Source organism: Poecilia formosa, unplaced genomic scaffold (genome assembly GCF_000485575.1).
Source record: "Poecilia formosa unplaced genomic scaffold, Poecilia_formosa-5.1.2 Scaffold105, whole genome shotgun sequence".
In the NCBI taxonomy this organism is placed as follows: Eukaryota; Metazoa; Chordata; class Actinopteri; order Cyprinodontiformes; family Poeciliidae; genus Poecilia; species Poecilia formosa.
The window spans coordinates 494,199-513,900 of record NW_006800044.1 but is presented as its reverse complement, the minus strand read 5'-3'; the positions used below and the strand labels follow the sequence as shown (position 1 = coordinate 513,900).

The 19,702-nt window shown below is 38.2% G+C and overlaps 1 protein-coding gene across 2 annotated transcripts in view; it reads right to left on the bottom strand.

The window, feature by feature from the left end:
- Nucleotides 1–16,773, bottom strand: part of LOC103143100 (amyloid-like protein 1) — a 44,627-nt gene extending 27,854 nt beyond the window's left edge. The window contains exon 1 of one of the 2 annotated variants that reach the window (XM_007559507.2): nucleotides 16,451–16,773. In XM_007559507.2, coding sequence (XP_007559569.1) covers nucleotides 16,451–16,516 — 66 coding nt within the window. In that variant the 5' untranslated portion in view covers nucleotides 16,517–16,773. The remainder of the gene's footprint in view (nucleotides 1–16,450) is intronic. The other variant, XM_007559508.2, reaches the window with a different exon arrangement.
- Between the last annotated feature and the right edge of the window lie 2,929 nt (nucleotides 16,774–19,702).

The window sequence follows — 19,702 nt, the reverse complement described above, 5'->3', positions numbered from 1 at the left end:
ATTTAATATACTGAATATTGAATATTCTATCAGATGTGTTATCCATTGATATTGATCACATGTCTATCGCAATATACTGCTCAAAAAAAATAAAAGGAACATTTCACTTTAATTTTGTGTGTGGCTCCAAATCCAGGCCTCCATTGGTTAATAAATTTGATTTCCATTGATGATTTTTGTGTGATTTTGTTGTCAGCACATTCAACTTTGTACAGAACAAAGTATTCAATGAGAATATTTCATTCATTTAGATCTAGTATGTGTTATTTGAGTGTTCCCTTTATTTTTTTGAGCAGTGTATATTGTCATTGATTTAGTGTCCAGCCCAAAGTGATGGTATAGCATTATTAGGCCGTTTCTTTTTGGAATCAAATGTGAAATCTATGATGAAAATGTCAAGTTTTTACCAAAGCTCTAGGAAAGCTTCATCGCTCACTGCTGGAGTGAATGATGCCCAGGTCTTTAGATGGCATTACATACATACAAAGCCAAAGGAAGGCATGTTTATCCCAAAAGACTGTAATAATTGATCAACTTTATTAAAGACTGTCTATCAGTAGTTAACGTCGTAATGAAATACCGTTCTGCAACACTAAGGGGATTTGATGCCTCCTGTCTATTAGAAAGTTTTCTCACATACTGTATTTTCCACGACTACTCTCAAGGTCTAGGATATTCTTATTTCTGCCAAATCACTGCGGTTTCCATTTCCTACCTCAGCTTTACCTTGTCCCGCAACCCTACAGTATGTGGTATCTTATATATGTCAAAGAATACTGATAAATTAACAACATTTATCAGTATTCTTGCTTTGAAAACTAACAATCTGGATGAAATGTCACCTTATTTGTCAGGGCCAAATTCTTTTCCGAAACTTCAACAGAGCTGTAAAATTAAACATGCTAGGAAAACAAATCAATGTAATAAATTGAGTCAAAGCATTTCAATCACACAAAGGGTGGAAAATATTCTACGTAAGGAGGTGGAGGAGGAGGGGATGGTTGTGGGTCGGTAGGGAGGAGATGGAGGTTACAGTGTTCATATATATATTTTTCCTATTTATTCCCAAATGCAATTTTGATCACACTGAGCCAGCTCCCCTGACAGACTGTGTAGGAGATGCATCTGATGGAAATGAGATTCTGGGTTATGTAGGATATGATGTCTGAGCAGCAGGAAGTGGAGCAGAGAGATGTATGTGTGCATAATATGATTTTTTATCAGAATTACCACACATTTAAGTAGTTGAAACAGTTGATAGACATACAATACAACTTCTATATTGTGCTCACAGGAGAATAGTGCTCACAGCAGAAATGTATGTTTTATATTCAAATGACAATTTTTCTTAAAGATAAGGTTGTTCTCTTTGTAGAAACAGAGCTTCACTTTGATAAAACAACTCTATCTGAAGTTAACTGTCTACAAAAATCCATCGAGTCCTCCAAAGTTTTTTTTTTTTTTTCCTTTTTACAGATACTTGCTGTAAAATTGTATATTTTAGGTTGACCCCTTAGCATTTTGGACTTTGAACTAGAGATAATTACATACAGTCCAGTTCTTTTCTAACACAATTTGAAACAGCCCTTTAACTAAGCATCAGAACGTAATGCCAATTTAGAAAACAACTTTACTATCATTTACTAGTGTATGGCTGTAAAAGAAAACAGACAACACTTTTTTTTTATATCACTCTTACCACCTTCTAACAGAATGGCATCCTGGCATACTGCTTAACCATACTAAAGCAGAACAGCGCTTGCAATTTTTAATTATTGTGCGATTTAGAAAGACCCTCCAATCTTGTCTCTCTGTTTGAACAGTGAGATACTGAAGTGTTATACCCAGACTTTCTCACACTCTCACCCGTAAGCGCCATGACTTCTAGCTGCTAAAAGCTGACGACGGTAAACAAAATTTCACAATGAGATACCAAAAGAAGACCATATAGGCCAGCATGGATGACATAATACCTGCAACTGCATGAACACGTTGAAGGCACAACCTCTCATGCTCAGGTCAGTCGAAGATTACACTGCGCACAGCATCTTTGACCCACTGCTTGCAGGCTAATGAACAGCAGAGTGAACAGCTGTTGTTGGGTGAGTGGGGCACACCCAGAAGAAGCCAACCAGCGCCGCGAAACAGTCTGGGATGACTTTAAACATGAAGTTGAGTAGCAAACTTTAACGTCTGTCTCCTGGTCCTGTTTACTCATAAGCACGTACGCACACTGTGTTTCTTTTTCATCCTCCCTCCTTGCAGCATTACTTGGCCACCAAGGGTGGTTGTCATGGTAACACCGCCCACAGGAGCTGGATACCTTCCCTGTTACCGTAGCAACTGGTTCCCTACAGGATTTCAAGCATGTCACACTCACTCTCTCTCCTGCTCATTAAGAAGAAGACTCTCTCTCTCTCTCTCTCTCTTTCTCTCTCTCTCTCTCTTCCTCTCTCTGTCTCTCAGCGTACATGTCAGCGTACATAAGACGGGTTCAACTTTCACTCAGTACCAAGTCGTTTATCACTGAGCTTTTCTTGTCACCATTTGTTGTGGACTGATTTAAAGCACGCGCCTAACGCCAGGACAGCTAAATTTAGCTCATGTTAGCTTCCTTACATATTGCTATGCTGTAATTTTAAGCATGACAATATGCAAGTTAAAGATTATAGCGAACAAAAAGGGGATGGCCGAAGTCGACAAGCTTCTGGTAAACAAATAGTCGATTTGCAAAGATGATAAGAGTATTGTTGTAAAATCTTTATGTTCAGCAAAACTTTTAATTCAACAAAACAATGAAGTTAAAGTAATTTTAAAACAAAGAAGGTCCCATATGATTTTTTTTACTCGTCTCACATCCTATTAATAGCTATTAATCACAAAAAAGACAGAATATATGAAAACACTAAAGATATTTAAAACTTTAATCTCTCACATGCCAACATTCCTAAATCATACGTGAGTCCACTTGCAGAGCATTCTCCTGAAGCTAAGCATTTTTTCACACTGCAAAGACTCAATACTCTGTGCTCAAAAGTCACCATGTTGTCGTTATCTTTTTTTACTTTAATTGTAAAGTTCGGTTGACATATGTCCTAAACTGAAATGGGGATCTGGTACAATGTTAAAAACATTAGTCTGACGCGTGTATCAAACAATCTGGTGATATACCGTAAATATAAGCAAAGTGTTTGCTTTCAAGCTCCACTGTGCATCAATGTGGAGAGGAAGTAGTTCCCAAGTTTCCCTGTTGTGCTGGCGGTGTTTATGCATAAAGACTGCTGGTAATGGAACAATTTCTGTGATCAGACATGATTTTTCAAGTTCCTGGTAGGAATAACAACAACAAGTATGCTAAGTGGAAAAGTTGGACCTCAGAAAGCAGCATGTGGTTTAGCATAGATATGGTCGCCCTGTTTCTGTTGAGAACGTCACCACTACTAACCTGTTCAATGCAGTTTTGGTGGAATAACGGACAATGGAGCAAGTTCAATACACTGAGCTTAAAAGTAGTCAACCACGGGAAACTATATTTACACAGCAAACAACAAAGTTTATTCCATTAACTTTTATAAACTAAACTTGCCAGGTCCTTTAAATCTTAAATTTAAATATGAAGCAATCCGAAATATTTTATTTATCTATTCTGAACCCATCAAATGAAATGTTATGCTATTCTTATTTTAAGGGAGCAATATGGGAGTCCACTGAGAAAAAGTCTCAAGCCGACTGTCATTCAAGTGGCAAATAACAGTTTATTAGAGCTTGTAATAGTTTATACGTTTTGAACAGTGCTATAAAACATACATTTGTTAACATGTTCTTTTTGTGTAATAACTAATAAAATGAAGAGAATCTCATTATTGGTGAGTATTGCTATGTGGACAAACTAGGGCTGATAATTATGCACCTGGTTGCGAATCTTCATAAGCATTTATTTCAATTATAAAAACAAAAGAAGAGATAATTTAGATAAAAAAAACAAACAAACAAAAAAACAAACAAAAAAACAACACCCCGATATATGGAATAGTCCACCCCAGATTAAATTTATTCATGACTGATTAAAGATTTGTGTCTGTTGTCAAACTTCTGTTGCATTTGTGAAAACAAACAGAAAGAGGGGCATCCTGAACCTTTCTAAAAATGCTGCTAAATCTTGTTCTTGTGAGCTTTGAGTTTATTTTATAGGAGGAAGGAATGTGAGCACAATGTTCTCTAATAAAGATCACTTTTCAGAATTACAATTTTTGCTTGGCTTAAACCTTTGCTTCTCTGTACGAGAGGTGAAAGTGCCTTACATTCTCACTCATTCATCCCAGAGACATGACATCAAGCTGCTGAAACTCAAGGTGATGAAAAACAAATGTTGCCTTTTACAAGTTAAAAATTGATGGTACCATCCAGTTTGCAGTTATGCATCTCACTGGCGTACGTCGGATTTTTCTGCTCATGAGTCTCGATAAATAATCACGTGACAACCTTAGGAAATTCGGATTTACTTCAATCAGATCTAATTAGACCAATTTATCCCCTGACTGATCAATTTATCCTTCATTAGACAGAAGCAACGCATTAATTAAGCGTCCAACTAGAGAGAAAACGAAGGACATTTCTTGAGTAGAGGTTAATACGAAAACAACTGTTATGACGGCATAACAGATATGTTTTGGAGTTTGATTAAATAAAAGAAAATACAAAGACTTAGTGTCCGCGCATCAAGCTATTGCACAGAAAATGTAATCACTTCTGTCCTTTTATGTTTCTCAGGCTTTTGACCAAGGTCACTTTTCAACTGCAGCGTTAATACATGCTTGATTTAGAGTTTGCAACAGATTAAACATTAGTGTTATCTCATTTCCTCTGGCTAAAACATTCCCATGGAAAGGAAAATGGTTTAATCTTTTAGCCAATTGACTAAAATGACCAATTAGCAGAGCCTGGAATGTCCATTTATCCTCACTGCTTTATTTTTTCAAGCCAAAGTCCAAGCTTGTGTACATTTCTTAGTATCATGTAAGCTTGACCAATAACAGCAAAAAGAAAAGATGACTTCTCTGTTTTTTTTTTCTCCACAGGACACTGCACAACAGGCCGACGTCTTAAAAGTAGCCACGTCCGTGTAGATAAGTAGGCAGAGTCGGACGCTTTGGGTACATTTCGTCTCAAGGGAAGAGAGGAGATGTCTGAGGTTTATTGAGGGAAGCCTCTAAAAACAAACTTTTTAAATATCCCTCCAACTCATAAAGACACTGAGATGTAGAAAAATATTTTTGAAAAAATGAGTTTCACTTTAAGGGGCCAGTTTAAAATGGGGCTAAGCTGCGGATGGTTTTACCCACGATAGCAGCTGCAGAATAAACTCAATTTTTTTCATTGTCTGAGCCAAATGAGTGAACGACTGTGTCACAGCATTTTGATTTCGATTATAAATATCAAATGCAAAAGCTCCTTTAAATGTCTGGCAGATTTCAGGTCAGCAAGGTACTGCTCTCAGAAAACTTTTTTTTAATTTTTTGGCTTATTGCTGCTTACTGGACGAAGCAACATTTAGCGTATCAGCTCACATTTAAGCAGGAGATTTGGTCATCACTATTTTCATCTTGGGTGGCCATCTGTATGTAAAACTCATCACTCTAAGACTCTGACTGCCTTGCAAAAAGCAAGTGCATTTATGGACTTCACATTGTTAATAAATTATAAAGCATGCAATTTAAAAAAAAAAAGTAGAGAAATGTCCCTTTTCTCTGACTCTAAAATACATGAACCTATAGTTTAAAGGAGGTGCTGTGAAAGACAGGTTTCTGAAATTAAAAGAAAAGAAGCAAAAATGGAGAGAAGGGTAAAAAGAAAAAAAAAACAAACAAGGAAAAAGTTGTCATGAATTATTCAAGAACAATTTCATACACAGAGGCGGAGAAAAAAAGAGGATGTCACTGGCCACTGAGAGCCGCTGAGGCGGACTGAGAAGAAGCGCCTGTGTAGGGGAGGGAGGGTAACGAGTGCTTTTGGGATGTAGCAGTACAGAGGAGGCTGGGAACAGACATGGAGAGGAGAAACACGGAGGGGGAGGTTCAACCAAAGAGGAGACGGGCGTGTGGATTTTCCTTTGTGTCTAATTTAGAGAAATGTTGAGAAGCGGAACCTAGCTGGCAGAGAAGGGGGCAGGAAAAAAAAAAAAAAAAAGAGAGAGGTAGGAAGAAGAGAGGGCAAATGTCTGAGTGTTGAGCGCGGTGTGTGACAAGTGCTGACACCAAATCATCAAGCAAGAGCTAAGGCTTTTGCAGCGCTTTCAATAATTGATGCAACTTCTGCAGAGTGCCATCTTTTTTAAAGCAGAATGCCCTCCTTCTGAAATCCACAGTCTATCTGTGCTTTGTGTGGCCATTTTATCTCTGCACTCAATCCGTGCTCAAACAAGCATTTTTAATGGGTTGTTGACGCATCTCTAAATCAGCTCCACCGTAGTGGTTTTGTCTCTGTTTGTTTGCAAAACAGAAAAAAAAGAAAGAAAGAAAGAAAGAAGAAAAACATACATAACTTGTAGGACAATCAGAGCATAAACTAATTAAAATTAAGCTCTGACTTTGGCTGAAGACAAATTTTCCGACTGCTCCTACTGCTCAAAGACTTGCATAAAAATAATAGCAAGCAGGACTGCAGTCAAATAAAAACGTTACACACAAAATGACTGGTGAAGCCCGTCATTTTTCCTCCATCACACTGCAGAAAATGAGTAAACTTAATACCTCTGCAGGCCAGTAGCACATTGATTTAAGTCACTAGATGAGTCAGATCATTTTTTTATTGTGAACCACTTTGGCTTGTTGTGTACTATAGATTTTTTTTTTAGACAATACGAAAATGCATAGCTTTTTACGATAACTGTAGCCTAAAACTGGCCTGTTTTGTTACAGCGCCGTGATTTCTCCGTTCAGCTGGGTGAATTTTTCTTTTCCTTCTTTGATCAAAAAGAGCAGCTTTATAAATTTCATGTAGATTTATGAAGGGACTCAGATCCACAGTATTTAGAAGCCTTTTTTCCAACATGCAGACCTTAAATACTAAAGACATTTACTCTAATTTGAGTAGCTTAATTCTACATTAATGTTCACAGCTACATGCCCCACTGTGATATCATTGAAGCAATGCATAATCAACAATACATTCCTTACAAAGGGATATTTAGGCTTGATTTAAGGGTACAGCTCTGCGCCAACTAGTATTTGTTACTCCGTCATGCCAGGCAGTTAAGTAGCACATAAATCTAGTGACACATTTACATAATGGGAAGGGTACTGGGAGATCCTGACAGCTCAAAAAGAATAGTAAACTCGACACCATTCCTTCTGGGAAAACCCAGCCGCTTTGTGCATCAAAGTCTAAAGCAAAGCCTGGAGGGCGCCAGATAGCTGGCAACATAACCTCTCAATGGAATAGCCACAGTTTTGAAAATGACACAGGTTACATTAAAGTTATATACAGTACTACAAAATGTTACAGAGATTTCTTCTATACGTATTGCGTATAAACAGCCTATATGTACAGATCAATATGCAACACAGGATCTTAATCAGACTTAAACATTCTAGACTTTGACTAGGTCGCTTCAGAGTTTTTTGTTTTTTTTTTTTGTTTTTTTTTACAAGGAAACTTACTGATGTGGATCATTTTCAAGCTTCAAAATCCAAGTGAGCTAAAATTCAGAAACTGATGGCCAATCATTCTCCTTTTGGATTTTCTGGTAGGGAGCAGGATTCATGAGTCCGTTTCCAGGCCAACACCATCACACTACCGCCACCATGTTTGACTGTCAGATAGGGCAGCGATGATTGGTATCATAATTAATGAGGTCGATTATACAAGGTTGTTGATGGATAATTTAAAGGCATCGTTCAATAGAAACTTTTTCAATGCAGTGGCAAGAGAGGACGTCTGTCTGAAGAGCTCCCATTCAAAAATACAACTTTGTGTGAGCATAGGCTCTGTGTGGACTCTGAATGTAAATGGACCATAGAAGTCTGTTGTCCTTTTCCTCATGCTGCCACTTGTAAACAGTGAGTTAGGCTTCAGCAGAAAGAATATATCATATCAAAATTTCATCCGTTTGGCTTTTTAATCTCTTTATAATGCCTCCATATCAAGATCAAACCCACTAGTACTCTTAATTTAATGTTAAAGCCATGCTGCCTGGGGTGTACTCAGTTGTCTAATCTGTATTAGAACGTTACATAAGTTGTTTTATTTATTTATTTTTTTTAGACTATTATTATGATTATTAATTAAATGGGTCTATGTATGCACAGCCATTGTTCAACTTTGATTAATGTTTGAAAACACATTTCTGTCCTTGAAACAGGGACGTGCCACAGAATTGGAATGACTTTTTCCATTTCTGTTTTTTTCTGATGTTGAGAATGTCCAGAACGTCGGTGGTTGCAGTGTCTCATTCAACCCTACAACCCCATTAACCCTGAAATTGGTGTCAGGAAGAAGAAGAAGAAGAAGAAAAAAAAAAAAGATTTTGCACTCATGTTTTCAAATGACTCTGTGCTCCACTGTGTCACAGGGTATTTCCCAAGCACTTGCCAGCTGCTTGAACAGAGCAGGAAGCAGGCCGAGTTCCTCCTCTGTGAGAACACCTAATGCTCTACATGCTCCACGCTGACTGTACTCTCCCCCTCCTGTTTTTCCAATCATCTGCCGGGCAAGAGCAACACTCCCCTTCGCCTCCCCTCTGTACCAACCCTCAATCTCTTTCACTGTCCTGAACTCATCCTCAACACAGAGGACAAGTGTTATCATCCTGCTGCAGATGTCTCACGAAGGAGGGGGTCTCTCAAACCCCCCTACTGGCTGCAACAGCACTAAGCAGCTGGTTTCCTCCTGGCCTTTACAGTAGTACAGCCCATTAGGCTTACTGAGGAAGCCATGCCTAGTGAGAGGACCTTGAGCTGCCGTGATATCTCAGCCCCTCAAGACGCCAGAGAGGAGTAAAAGCTGGAGGTCATCAGAATGACGGGACTGGACTCCCAATCTGTCTCCACTCCTTCGGTGGGGCGGGGAGGGGAGAGGGGGATGAATTGCAAGCATGCAGCTTCCCCTATGCGCAGATTAAACCCCACTGTCTAACCGAGGCTTAAAATATTGCTAAACTCCTCCATGCATGAGGCTCTGCATTAAATCTACATGTTTTATCAAGCGTTCAGTGAATAAGTAGTGGGAGGTAAAGCAATTGCGAAAAAGTTTAAATTTATCTGAAGCTGCTGTCAGCACGAGATTTTTATCTGGTGAAGCAAGTGTAAGAAATTACACTAAACCCTGATGTGAAGGTGTGTGCTTCAGTGTTTGACAGTGTTGAGAGCCTTACTTAAAAAGAAACACCAAGCAAACAAAGTAGTTCTGGAGTTGATCTTTTCATAAAGACTCCTCGTTTGACTAGCCGACAACTTTGCTTGCAAACTGATAGAGGAAGCCTCCATCACTTTTAACTCTTTTGTGTTGAAGCAATTTGGGATCACATTAGAAAGGAAATGCGCAGTTTACATACATTTCTCAGAAACTGGGAGCTGCACAACAGAGTACACCTGCGTAATATAAAACCTCTCTTTCCACTCGACATGATAAATGGGTGCTTCTCGCTTCACCCCTTTTTCATTTTGTACCTCTGCACATTTAGTCAGTGGGTGCCCAACTTCTCATGGAAATCCTGTGTATTACTTCATCCAACAATATGCACCTGCCAGGTGGTGTTTAATGCCCAATAGGACAAATAACAATTCAAAGTAATTTTTCTACAAGCCTTACAATGGCCCGCTCTAGTTCTATGGATACACTGAATAGCTATAAGCTTGGTGATGATATATGGAACAAAAGCGTAGCACAAACTTTTAAGATGTGCATATAAAATTGAATTAAATTACACATGGGACCTCGACGTTTTTTGACCACATCTCTTCACTAGTCATTGAAATACTACTAAACAACTCAAGATAAACCGATGCCACGGTTTAAAAACACAGGTTTGAAATACTTTGCTACATAATTTCCCACATCAGCACCGAGACATGCCTCAACTCATATTAGTCACTAGTCTGTCATCTCTGTTAAGAACCTTGTTTGCTAAGCAGCAAATACATCTCTTCTTTCCTGCAGCACTCATTTCATAATGACTCTGCAAGATCTAATCCAGATCCTGTGTGTGTGTGCGTGCGTGCGTGTGCGTGTGTGTGTTTGTGTGCTGCACCAGAAAAAAAATCAGAGAGGAAGCCAGATAAGAAGAACAAGGAGAAAACATTTAAAGCAGTAAAAATTTACATTTTCTGCCTGCTGGCACACACACACACACACAGAACGGAGAATACCGAGCCCGCGGAAATCCATTAGTGGAAACTGATTATCACTAAAATTAATTGAGTGTAAGGCTGCGTGTGCAAGCTTGTGCGACTGTGAGCAGTTAGAGAGATCTGGTTGTTCTTATCTCCTTTCCTTTCTCCCTCGCCCCCCCTTTTTTTTTTTTTAAAGAAAAACAAATCCTCTTTGTCACTATCCTGAAAGACAGATGGAAGGTGGGAGGTGCATGATTCTGCATGGATGTATTCCAACATAAGGGCCTTAAACCCTTCGTCCAGCGGTTATGAGGTGCTGGCAGAGTCCGGATGGGCGGCATAGTCTTTCTATTTTTATCTAATCTTTAGCTGTGCTAAAATGTGCCTGACTGCATTTTTCTTCCCTTTCCTGTCAATTCCCTTGTTCCTGTCGCTCATTAAACACAGAAACTACTTTGCTATTTTGTTTACCAGTGTTGGTTTTATGGTAATGGGACAGAAGTTGAGCAGCTTTAACCAAAGATTGAGTGAAAAATTATGACTGACTAAACACCGATCTACTCAGACTTCACTGAACCTGTTCACCAGGATGAATTAAGAGATACAACATAGTAGCTCCTGTGCGCTAAGAGGGCAGAACCAGAGTTAAAAGTATATTTAAATGCAATTTTATGACACAAACTGCAATGAATGAAAAAACAAAACTTCTCTTGGGGATAGAGATGAACTAGAGATGCATTATACATTGGCACTAACATTGGTATATTAGTAATTTTTTTTTTTACATATAGGGATTGGTTTGATAAGTCAGCATTGTGGTTGTTGTTTTTTTCCATTGTGATTGTTTAATGTTGGAAGGGTAGTAAAAAATATATATAATAACATTAAATATCGGTTATCGGCCATAACAGCAATGTTAATATTGGATATAAAAATCAGCCCAAGTTGTCATATCGGTGCAGCCCTAGTTCAAACATATTGTATTTATTGGAAAATAATAAAAAGCTATAATAGAATGGGGAGATAATCTTACCAACAGAGGCTGTAATTTAATTTACAGTCACATTAACTGTCTACTTTTAATAACAGCTTCATGTACAAAGGAAGGTAGAAACCTACTAGGTAAAATGTTCCCAGATGCAAGAAATACTTGACCCAGAAGAGTCATTACCAGATAAATACATTATTTTATTCTGAATCCTTTTAGTTAACAAAATAAAAGCAGCAACCTGAAAAACAACAAAACTGAAAATGAAGGAATGTCCTTACTGCAAAAACTCAATAAACAGACGAGTCTTTTGCAGCATTCAAAATGTTCGCTGGTTGAATAATTAACCAGCTTGCATTTCACTCTGTTTTGGTATTCACATAAGAGCATATTTAATATTCAGACTGAAGTCCAGGTTTTGTACATACATTGCCAGTAATTTAGCAATCCTTTGTTTGTTTTATGGTTACAGCAAGAACCTGAAGAAAATGAAAATAATGAGTTTTACATTTTTACTTTTCTAACTCCCTGCAACATAAAAAAACACATTTTAACATACATCTAAAAGCCATCAAAGTCAATTTCATACAACTGCTTAGTTAATGCACACAAATCTTAAGTTAACTTATTTTGAGATAGAGCTGTGGATGAAGAAAATCTTTTTTTTTTCTTTCTTTCATGTCAAAATTGGTCCTATTTTGACAGGCAACTAAGCTTTTTGGCATTCTTACCATGTTTTCTCTGCTTCCCAAGAGTATTCATAGTTTAAGTTTTGTTGTTTATTTAACATTTGGCAGAGGAACGGTTATGAGAAATCAACCATCTGGCTATAAATATGCACAGTGGTGGTGCTGCAATGTTTAAAAATAAACGTTAAATGGCATTAAAATTACATAAATGACATAAAAAAATATGAAAAAAGAAACATGTGAGGGCTCCCTAAGATATAAGAAAAAAAGAAAACAAACAGCATTATAATGGATGGAAATGTAATGGCAAGTACATCTGGAACTGTCTATAAGAAATAGAAAGCAGAGATAAAGTTCTTACTATACCTTTTTTTGTTGAGATATTTATAGGGGAAAGATATACTGCACAGGATGAGGGCCTCTAACAATGTTTTTTCATTGTGTACTACTAGTGCAGTCTATTGGTAAATAACCATCTCCTGGATGAAAGAGTGCATAGATTCCTACAATCAAGGAAACATGCTCCCATTTTGAACTAGCCTATGCAAAGTTTGCATTTTGTGTTTGTGCTTGTGTGGATTTTATCCAGGTGCTCCACTTTCTCTATGCAAACAATCTGTCAAGGTGCAGATGGGAACGGGGACAAAGAAGGGATGTATAATAATTACAGCTGTCAGGATATCCAAACCCCAAAATATTTCTCATCAAAATGAATTCTGTCTCATTAAAGGCTCACTAGCTGCTGGAAGCATGTGACTGCATCTAGAGAAGCAAGTGTAAGCTGTTATTATAAGCACCAGGTGTGGATGTGTGTGCTCTAATCTGGACAGATCTATACTTAATTTGAAGTAAGAAAGAACGACCTCCTTGAGATAGCGCTAAGCAACACAAACATAAGCTGATGTTAGCTGGGCTGTCTGCACATGTAGCTATGCAGCCTGCAGTCAGCTGCTTAACAAGAGTTCTTGTGCTTGTCGGTCTGTGTTACATGCAGTTGGAGATGGCTCTACTCATTCTTCCACTTTTTCTTGCATCTCATATAAAATACTTTAAACCTAAGAAAGGTGAGAAATAAAGTCATAAAAAAAATCTATCTAGAAACAAGAAGCCAGCCCACAGGACCAGCTTACACTTCTGAGATTGTGCAGATCCTTTTTTTTTGTAACAAAAAGAAAAAAGGGGGATTATTTACTTTCCACAAAATATAGGAGAAATATCCACTTGATCATTATAGGGTTGTCCTGTGAGCTCAATACTCCTCCAAAATAATCCTTAATGTACTTTAATGACAAAAACGTTTTAAATTCCATTCATGAAATTCAACTAAATCAACTTTAAATCAGACATAATGTATGAAGTATGATGAAGCAAAAAAATTTGTTTTTACTGATATCGTTACAATATGCCATAAAATGTAATTTCAGCTGAAAAAGGGCGTTAAAATTAACATTGATAGTAATGGAAAGTACCTCAAATCACAGAAGGACTCGCTGGATGCAAATGGACAAAGCAACAAGACCAGAGAGTGTATTTGCTTCAAACCCCCAAAATTAGAAAGGCAGCAAACAATGTTATCCTCACGTCTCATTGCCATGTCAGGTCATGAAACCATCAGAATAGATTTTCTATCACACAGTGTGATATGTGATCCACATTATTCATTCCTACTGAGGACGTGCCTGAAGGCTGCAGACGTTTAAACCGGTTTTACTTTCCGCTGCCGCCGTTCCGCACCATACGAGTTCGCATGCAGCCACGACGGAGGGTCGAATCCGTGACCTTTCGTGTCAGAAGCAGAACTCCTCTGTGTATCAATCAGCTAAATGCTCCGACCGCCGAGTCTCCTGTTTTAGCTGAGGCTGCAGGAAAGCTTCGACACAGTACGTGACACATGCATCTGTCTACCTAACAGAAGATGACATGGGAAGAAAAAAAAAATATATATATATATAATAATAAAATTTGTCCCGAGGCTTTTAGGAATGCTATGAGAAGCGGACTGGATGATTTCCAAACATGTTGGTGCATTTACATACGTTGGAAAAGAAAATCCAAACAAATGTCTCCCTCTGCCTATTTTAATTCAATTAATGTTGAGTAAATTAAAAGAAGCTGACAGTTTTATTGGGACTAATACCACAGTGTAATCCAACCAGCCAACCCTCTCACTGTGTAATCTTCAGTGTAAACCTTCACGGGCAGGTCTCCTCGTATGAAGCTAAAGCCCATTCCTCAGCATAGCAGTAATCCCACTAAGGCTCTTAGAGAGGGGAGTGATTTTTCTTTTTCCAGAATGAAAGGAGGAGGCTTTATGACTATTACAGGCTCACTGCAGACGAGAGCTAATAAATAAACATCTCACAAATCGACTTAAGATCTCGGGGGTTGCAGAAATTGCAAGCAGGTGCTTTAGAAATCTGACTTGAACTGCAGCTCCATCTGGGAGATCATGACTCATTGCCTCCATGCCCCCCCCCCCCCCCCACCTACCCTTGTTCTCACTGGCATTCCACATTTACTCACACTGACGTTCCAGCACTCCTCCTATCCTTTCCTTTCCAAGTACATCTTGGAACGGAACAACAATCCCAAGCATGTTGTTGAAAGTTCTTTTCTTTTTTTTTTTTTTAGTTGTTCAAAAGACAAGATCAGTACTTAAAAGGGTTTCTAATATAGAAACATGAGTCTGACATGTTGCACAATATATTCGCTCAGTATTTTGTCAGGGCTGTTTTTGCATACAGCCTGAATGGAGCATCACAAACACAGAAGAGAAGCCTCTCTATGGACACAAAGTCAGGCCAGTTTGCCTGGCATTGAAGCATGGTGACACCACGGGTTTATCCAAGCAGGTATTGGTACTTTTGCCCATGCGTGTAGCTTAAAATAAATCCAGCATCTCCATCTCCATCTTTTTTTTTTTTTTTTTCCAAAAAGACAACAAAGGCTGCTCATGAGTGCAGTTGTAGACACTATTTCAGCAAGAAAATCAATGGTTCACATCCCACCATGTAGTGTATATGTTCTCCATGTTTTTTTTGTTTTGTTTTTTTTTTTTTTCTGAGAACTCTGGCTTCCTCACACATGCATGGCTGGTTAATTAGTCACTCTAAATTGCCAGTAGGTGTATTAGTGATTGCATGCCTTATAAATCTAAGTGCTTTGAGAGCCAAACATCATGTTTAAGCTGTTCTTGATCATTCTTTGCAAGATAATCTGTGTTTGTGGAGACTCTTGGAGAACTGATTCCAGCTGCATAATACTCTCAAAGTTGAGAGAATCTATGTCGCTTGTGCATCTTTTACCTTGTTTCCTTCCACTAAACTTTCCATTAATATGCTGGACACAGAACACTTTGAACAATCAGCTCTTTTAGCTATGATGTTTTGGGATTAAAAGACTGTCTGCCAGACCTCTGTCAGGTCAGTAGTTTTCCCCTTGTTTGCATTGACATTTCTTTATTTCTGTTATAATAACAAAAATAACTTGTAATTGGTCTTGTGCAATAATCTAATCTTCTGAAAATTTTGAATTGTGTCTCACGTTTAAGCTTACTTTCTTAGATAAATTAACTTTTTGATTACACTAATTAACAGAGATGCACTTGTACATGAATACTCCAACCTCAGACAAGATCAGAGTTGAGAGAGAGAGAGAGAGAGAAAAAAAGGTCAAGTTCATTAAACGGAGTCTCCTGTTAATACTCAGGGGAAAGGGTGGGCTTGGGAGCAGCCGGTGGCTCAATGATCTGTCATTCTCCTCCTCTCTCATCCACCTATTGACGCAGACAGATGAATCGAAATCTCACATTTGCATCCCCACGCCCAAGCGGTATGCAGAGATACGACTCATGCATGCATCCCACTGGTTTACATCCATGATTGCTAAAAGATCCAGCGCTCCTTCAGGAAGCTGAATATGTATGACTCCATCATGTGGAAAAAGCTGCACGACTCCTATGAAGGACAGCTGATTTCATCCGCTGACGTGGCCAGATGGGATGTAATGATATGGGATTTGATCTCCATCTCTTCACGGAGCCAAAAAAAAAAAAAAAAAAAAAAAAAAAAAAAAAAAGAGGCCTCTGATGTCAGATGCAGGCCCGGACTTGACGCAGCGAGTCAAAATGTACAGTAAATCCCATCCTTAAGGATTGACAGTGAGATTCATGTGAAGCACCAGGATTTCCAACATATTCGTTATTTTCTAACGCCGAGTCATTACTCCTGATGACATCTGCACCAGGGTGCATTTACAAATTAAAACCAGCTGACTATCAGTATTTCAGTATTTATGGGAAGAGAAAACAGTTGCATGCGTGGATAAAACAGTTTGAAAAAAACAAACAAATAATAATAACAACAATCTAATATCACCACTCAGCGAAACAAACAGACATAACTGCAGTGCGCTGTTATAATTCACTCAGATTGGGTCGTTCTTACCTCGACGTTTTCCAACACGCAGTAGGACAATACAGCCACCAGGACGGGAATTGCGGTATGCCCCATTTTCTCGCCTTCCTCTGCGCCTTTTTATTTAAATAACCAAGTTTCTAATGTCCTATTTCTAGGTGTCTATGTCTCCAGCATAAGCTGCCTGGTTACATCGGCCGAGGCGGCGGACACTGCGTTCGTTCGTCAGCGGATTGACTGCGTTATCTCCTGCGTCCTCCTCCTCCTGCTCGTTCTCGCCAGCGGGCTCTCCAATGGCAGCCCGAGCTGTTATGGGGATGAAGATTGGCAGAACCAAGCCCTGTTTCTGCGGGTGTTTGTTGGAGACTTTACTCAGGGCGACCCTTCTGTGACTAGGTCAACAGTGACATCTGGTGGACACGGCTGGAGAATGCACAACTAAAAATTAAGTCGCGTGGGTTGGAGATTAAACCTTTTGCACGTCATTTGTCTGCCATCCATCCATTCATTGGCAAATGTATTTCTAGCTGAAAAAGTTAATGTCGTGAAATCCACAGCTTTCTGGCTTAATATGATTCCCGTAAGTTTTTCTTCTTCTTCTTTTAAAAGAAATCATTGGAAATAATAAAATAATAGAGATAATAAACATTTTACACATCCCTTAAAAATGCGGTGACAAGACAAGCTTTAAAGAAACCTAATCTGGATACATCGGGAATAGATTAGGCACTTATGGTAAAGGTAATTGAAAAGTCAGTATATCGATAAATTTACTCCTTTTTGACAAGAAATAAAAAGACCTGAACAATATATTTTAATGGCTAAACAACAACAGCAATGATAACAACAACCTTTGACCAGGTATTAAGCATTGTTAGTTTAATGCAACATTCTAAGCCTTAATGTAATTTAATTACTTGAAAGTAGAAAATCATCATAATTAACCAATATAAAGGCTTAAAAACATCAGTTTGTGTGTAATTAACCTATAGGTTGTGTTGTACTTTGTGAATTAAGTTATTAAAAATGAATGAACTTTTCAATAATATTGTAATTTACTGTATGCCTGTGTGTATGATCAGAGTATGAAGGACTACAAGATCACCAACACCTGGAGACAAATCTATGCCGATGACATACGACCTTCTATTACCACTTGACCACAATTCACTGGTAGTAGAGGATTTATTGCTACCAGTCCATAAAGTATATGAATTTCTGCCTAAAACAAATTACAGAAAAAGTGGTGCAAGCAATTTCTCAGAAGGCAATTTTTCCTGTGAGGGCATCTATAGAGATTTCTGTAAAAACACAATCAGGCATCTGCAGCTCCTTAAAAATGGTTCTGCCAGAATTCTCATTTTACACTGGACCTTAAGTCCCTTCACCAGCTCTGTGTTGGTAAAAGCATCGCATTAAACATCCTGTTGGAGCTTACTGAACGGTCTTAGGCCTAAAAAACAGTTCAAAAACCCATTCAGGCCCCACAAGATCTCATTATTCTGTGTCCCCTCAAGGAGAATTGAACAGTAGGAGGCAGTATTTATTTATCTATCCTCCCCAGGTCTGGAACCAACTGTCTGAAAACCTTGCCAACTTAGGAAACTATTGTCTTCTTAAAATCAAGACATAAACATTTCTGCAGCACACCCAGAGAGGAGAGGTCAAAGAATGCTTCATCATTTCTAATGTGAGCTATTTTATTTGCTTAAATTATACGAGATTATGTCACATAATTTTTTTTGTTATATTTGTCTTTTTGCTGAATCAAGGTTTTTGTGTTTCTGATCCTTTGTTCTTTCTTTAAAACATATTAAATAAATGTATAATAATAGTGCTTTACAAATAAGCCATCCATCCATCCGTACATACATACAGCCATTCAAATGCTTAATGGCATCTGACTCATTTAACAAAAGATCATACAGAATACAGTTTGAATGTAAAATTGCACTGAACAGAACACAAGCAAAACATGTAATTAAGAGAAAAAAACATTTATTAAATGAAGTAGATGTGCATGAATCTAATGCAAATATGCAGATGAGCGTAAGTGCAGAAAAATACCTCTCAAACTACAATTGAACACAAAAGCAAATCATACAGAGCAAAGAGAAAATTAGAGACTTGAAAGAAAAAAGCTATTTCGAAGAGTAAATATTTCAGAATATTTTCTACTTTTCAGGTCAACCACACAACTATTAGAACATGTTTCATTATTTTGAGACAAAACAATTTCTCTGAGTTTAAAGAAATAACCTTTATTTTACACTCAGGTCGATTTGCTCTGGTTGTTTGAAGACACATGCTTCATCTTTCCAGCTTTATAAATGCAATAATGAAAGACATTGACATCAGAGCTGAGGGAGGGTCTCAGATGTAACATTACAATTTCATACAAAAGCAGCTTTTCCTGCTTTGACCTAATAATAAACTGAAGTGTTTTCAGTGGGATGCACATAAACACAATAGGGAGTAGTTGGGTCATCAGTCAGAGGAGAAATGACAAGGCTTCACTTGATCAATACACCAGACCTTGTTAACTGAGTCACAGAAAAGCAACTATTCTTAATATAAAGAGACAGCGCGCCCAGAGGACAAGTAATGTCTCAGAACTAGATGATGGGAGGGAAAACAAGGCCACACGCAAACACTGAACAGCTCACTGGGACTGATGAGTCTTTAAATTAAAGTTTGAGAGTTAGACAGCAGCGCACGGCTACACTGGAAATCTAGTCGATGCATTTGTTACTTTTAGGCTGGAATATTGTAGCTCTTTATTATCAGGACGGCCAACAGGGGAACCAAGAATTGATTTATTTATTTTTTTTCTGTTCATTTATTCCCTGTTAAATTTGTAACAGAATTTAAAATTCGTTGTTAAACGGGACTGGCTCCTTCAAACTCACCCTGTGGTGCCCCAAGAGGAAGTAATCCATTAACATTGAACATTGAACACAGTCTGCTGATTTCTTTTGACAACCCTTGCTTTTTTACCAGTTGGGCATTATATGATTTTCTGAATCTGACTGTATTACATTAACTTTGCATAGAAATACACTGCTTTGAGTATTGGCCTGGCTTTATTGGAATTATTGAGTTAATTCTCACTACTGATCAATAAAGGCTACGATTTAAGACTTAAATAATCAGCCATCCATGCTTTATAATCAGGTTTTGGTTGCTGAACCTTCCTCCACAGTCAGCACCTCTTGCTAAAAGAGACTGTTCGGAATTTGAGGAGTTGGCTTGACTCGCGGCAGGTATTGTGGGCGGGGCAAA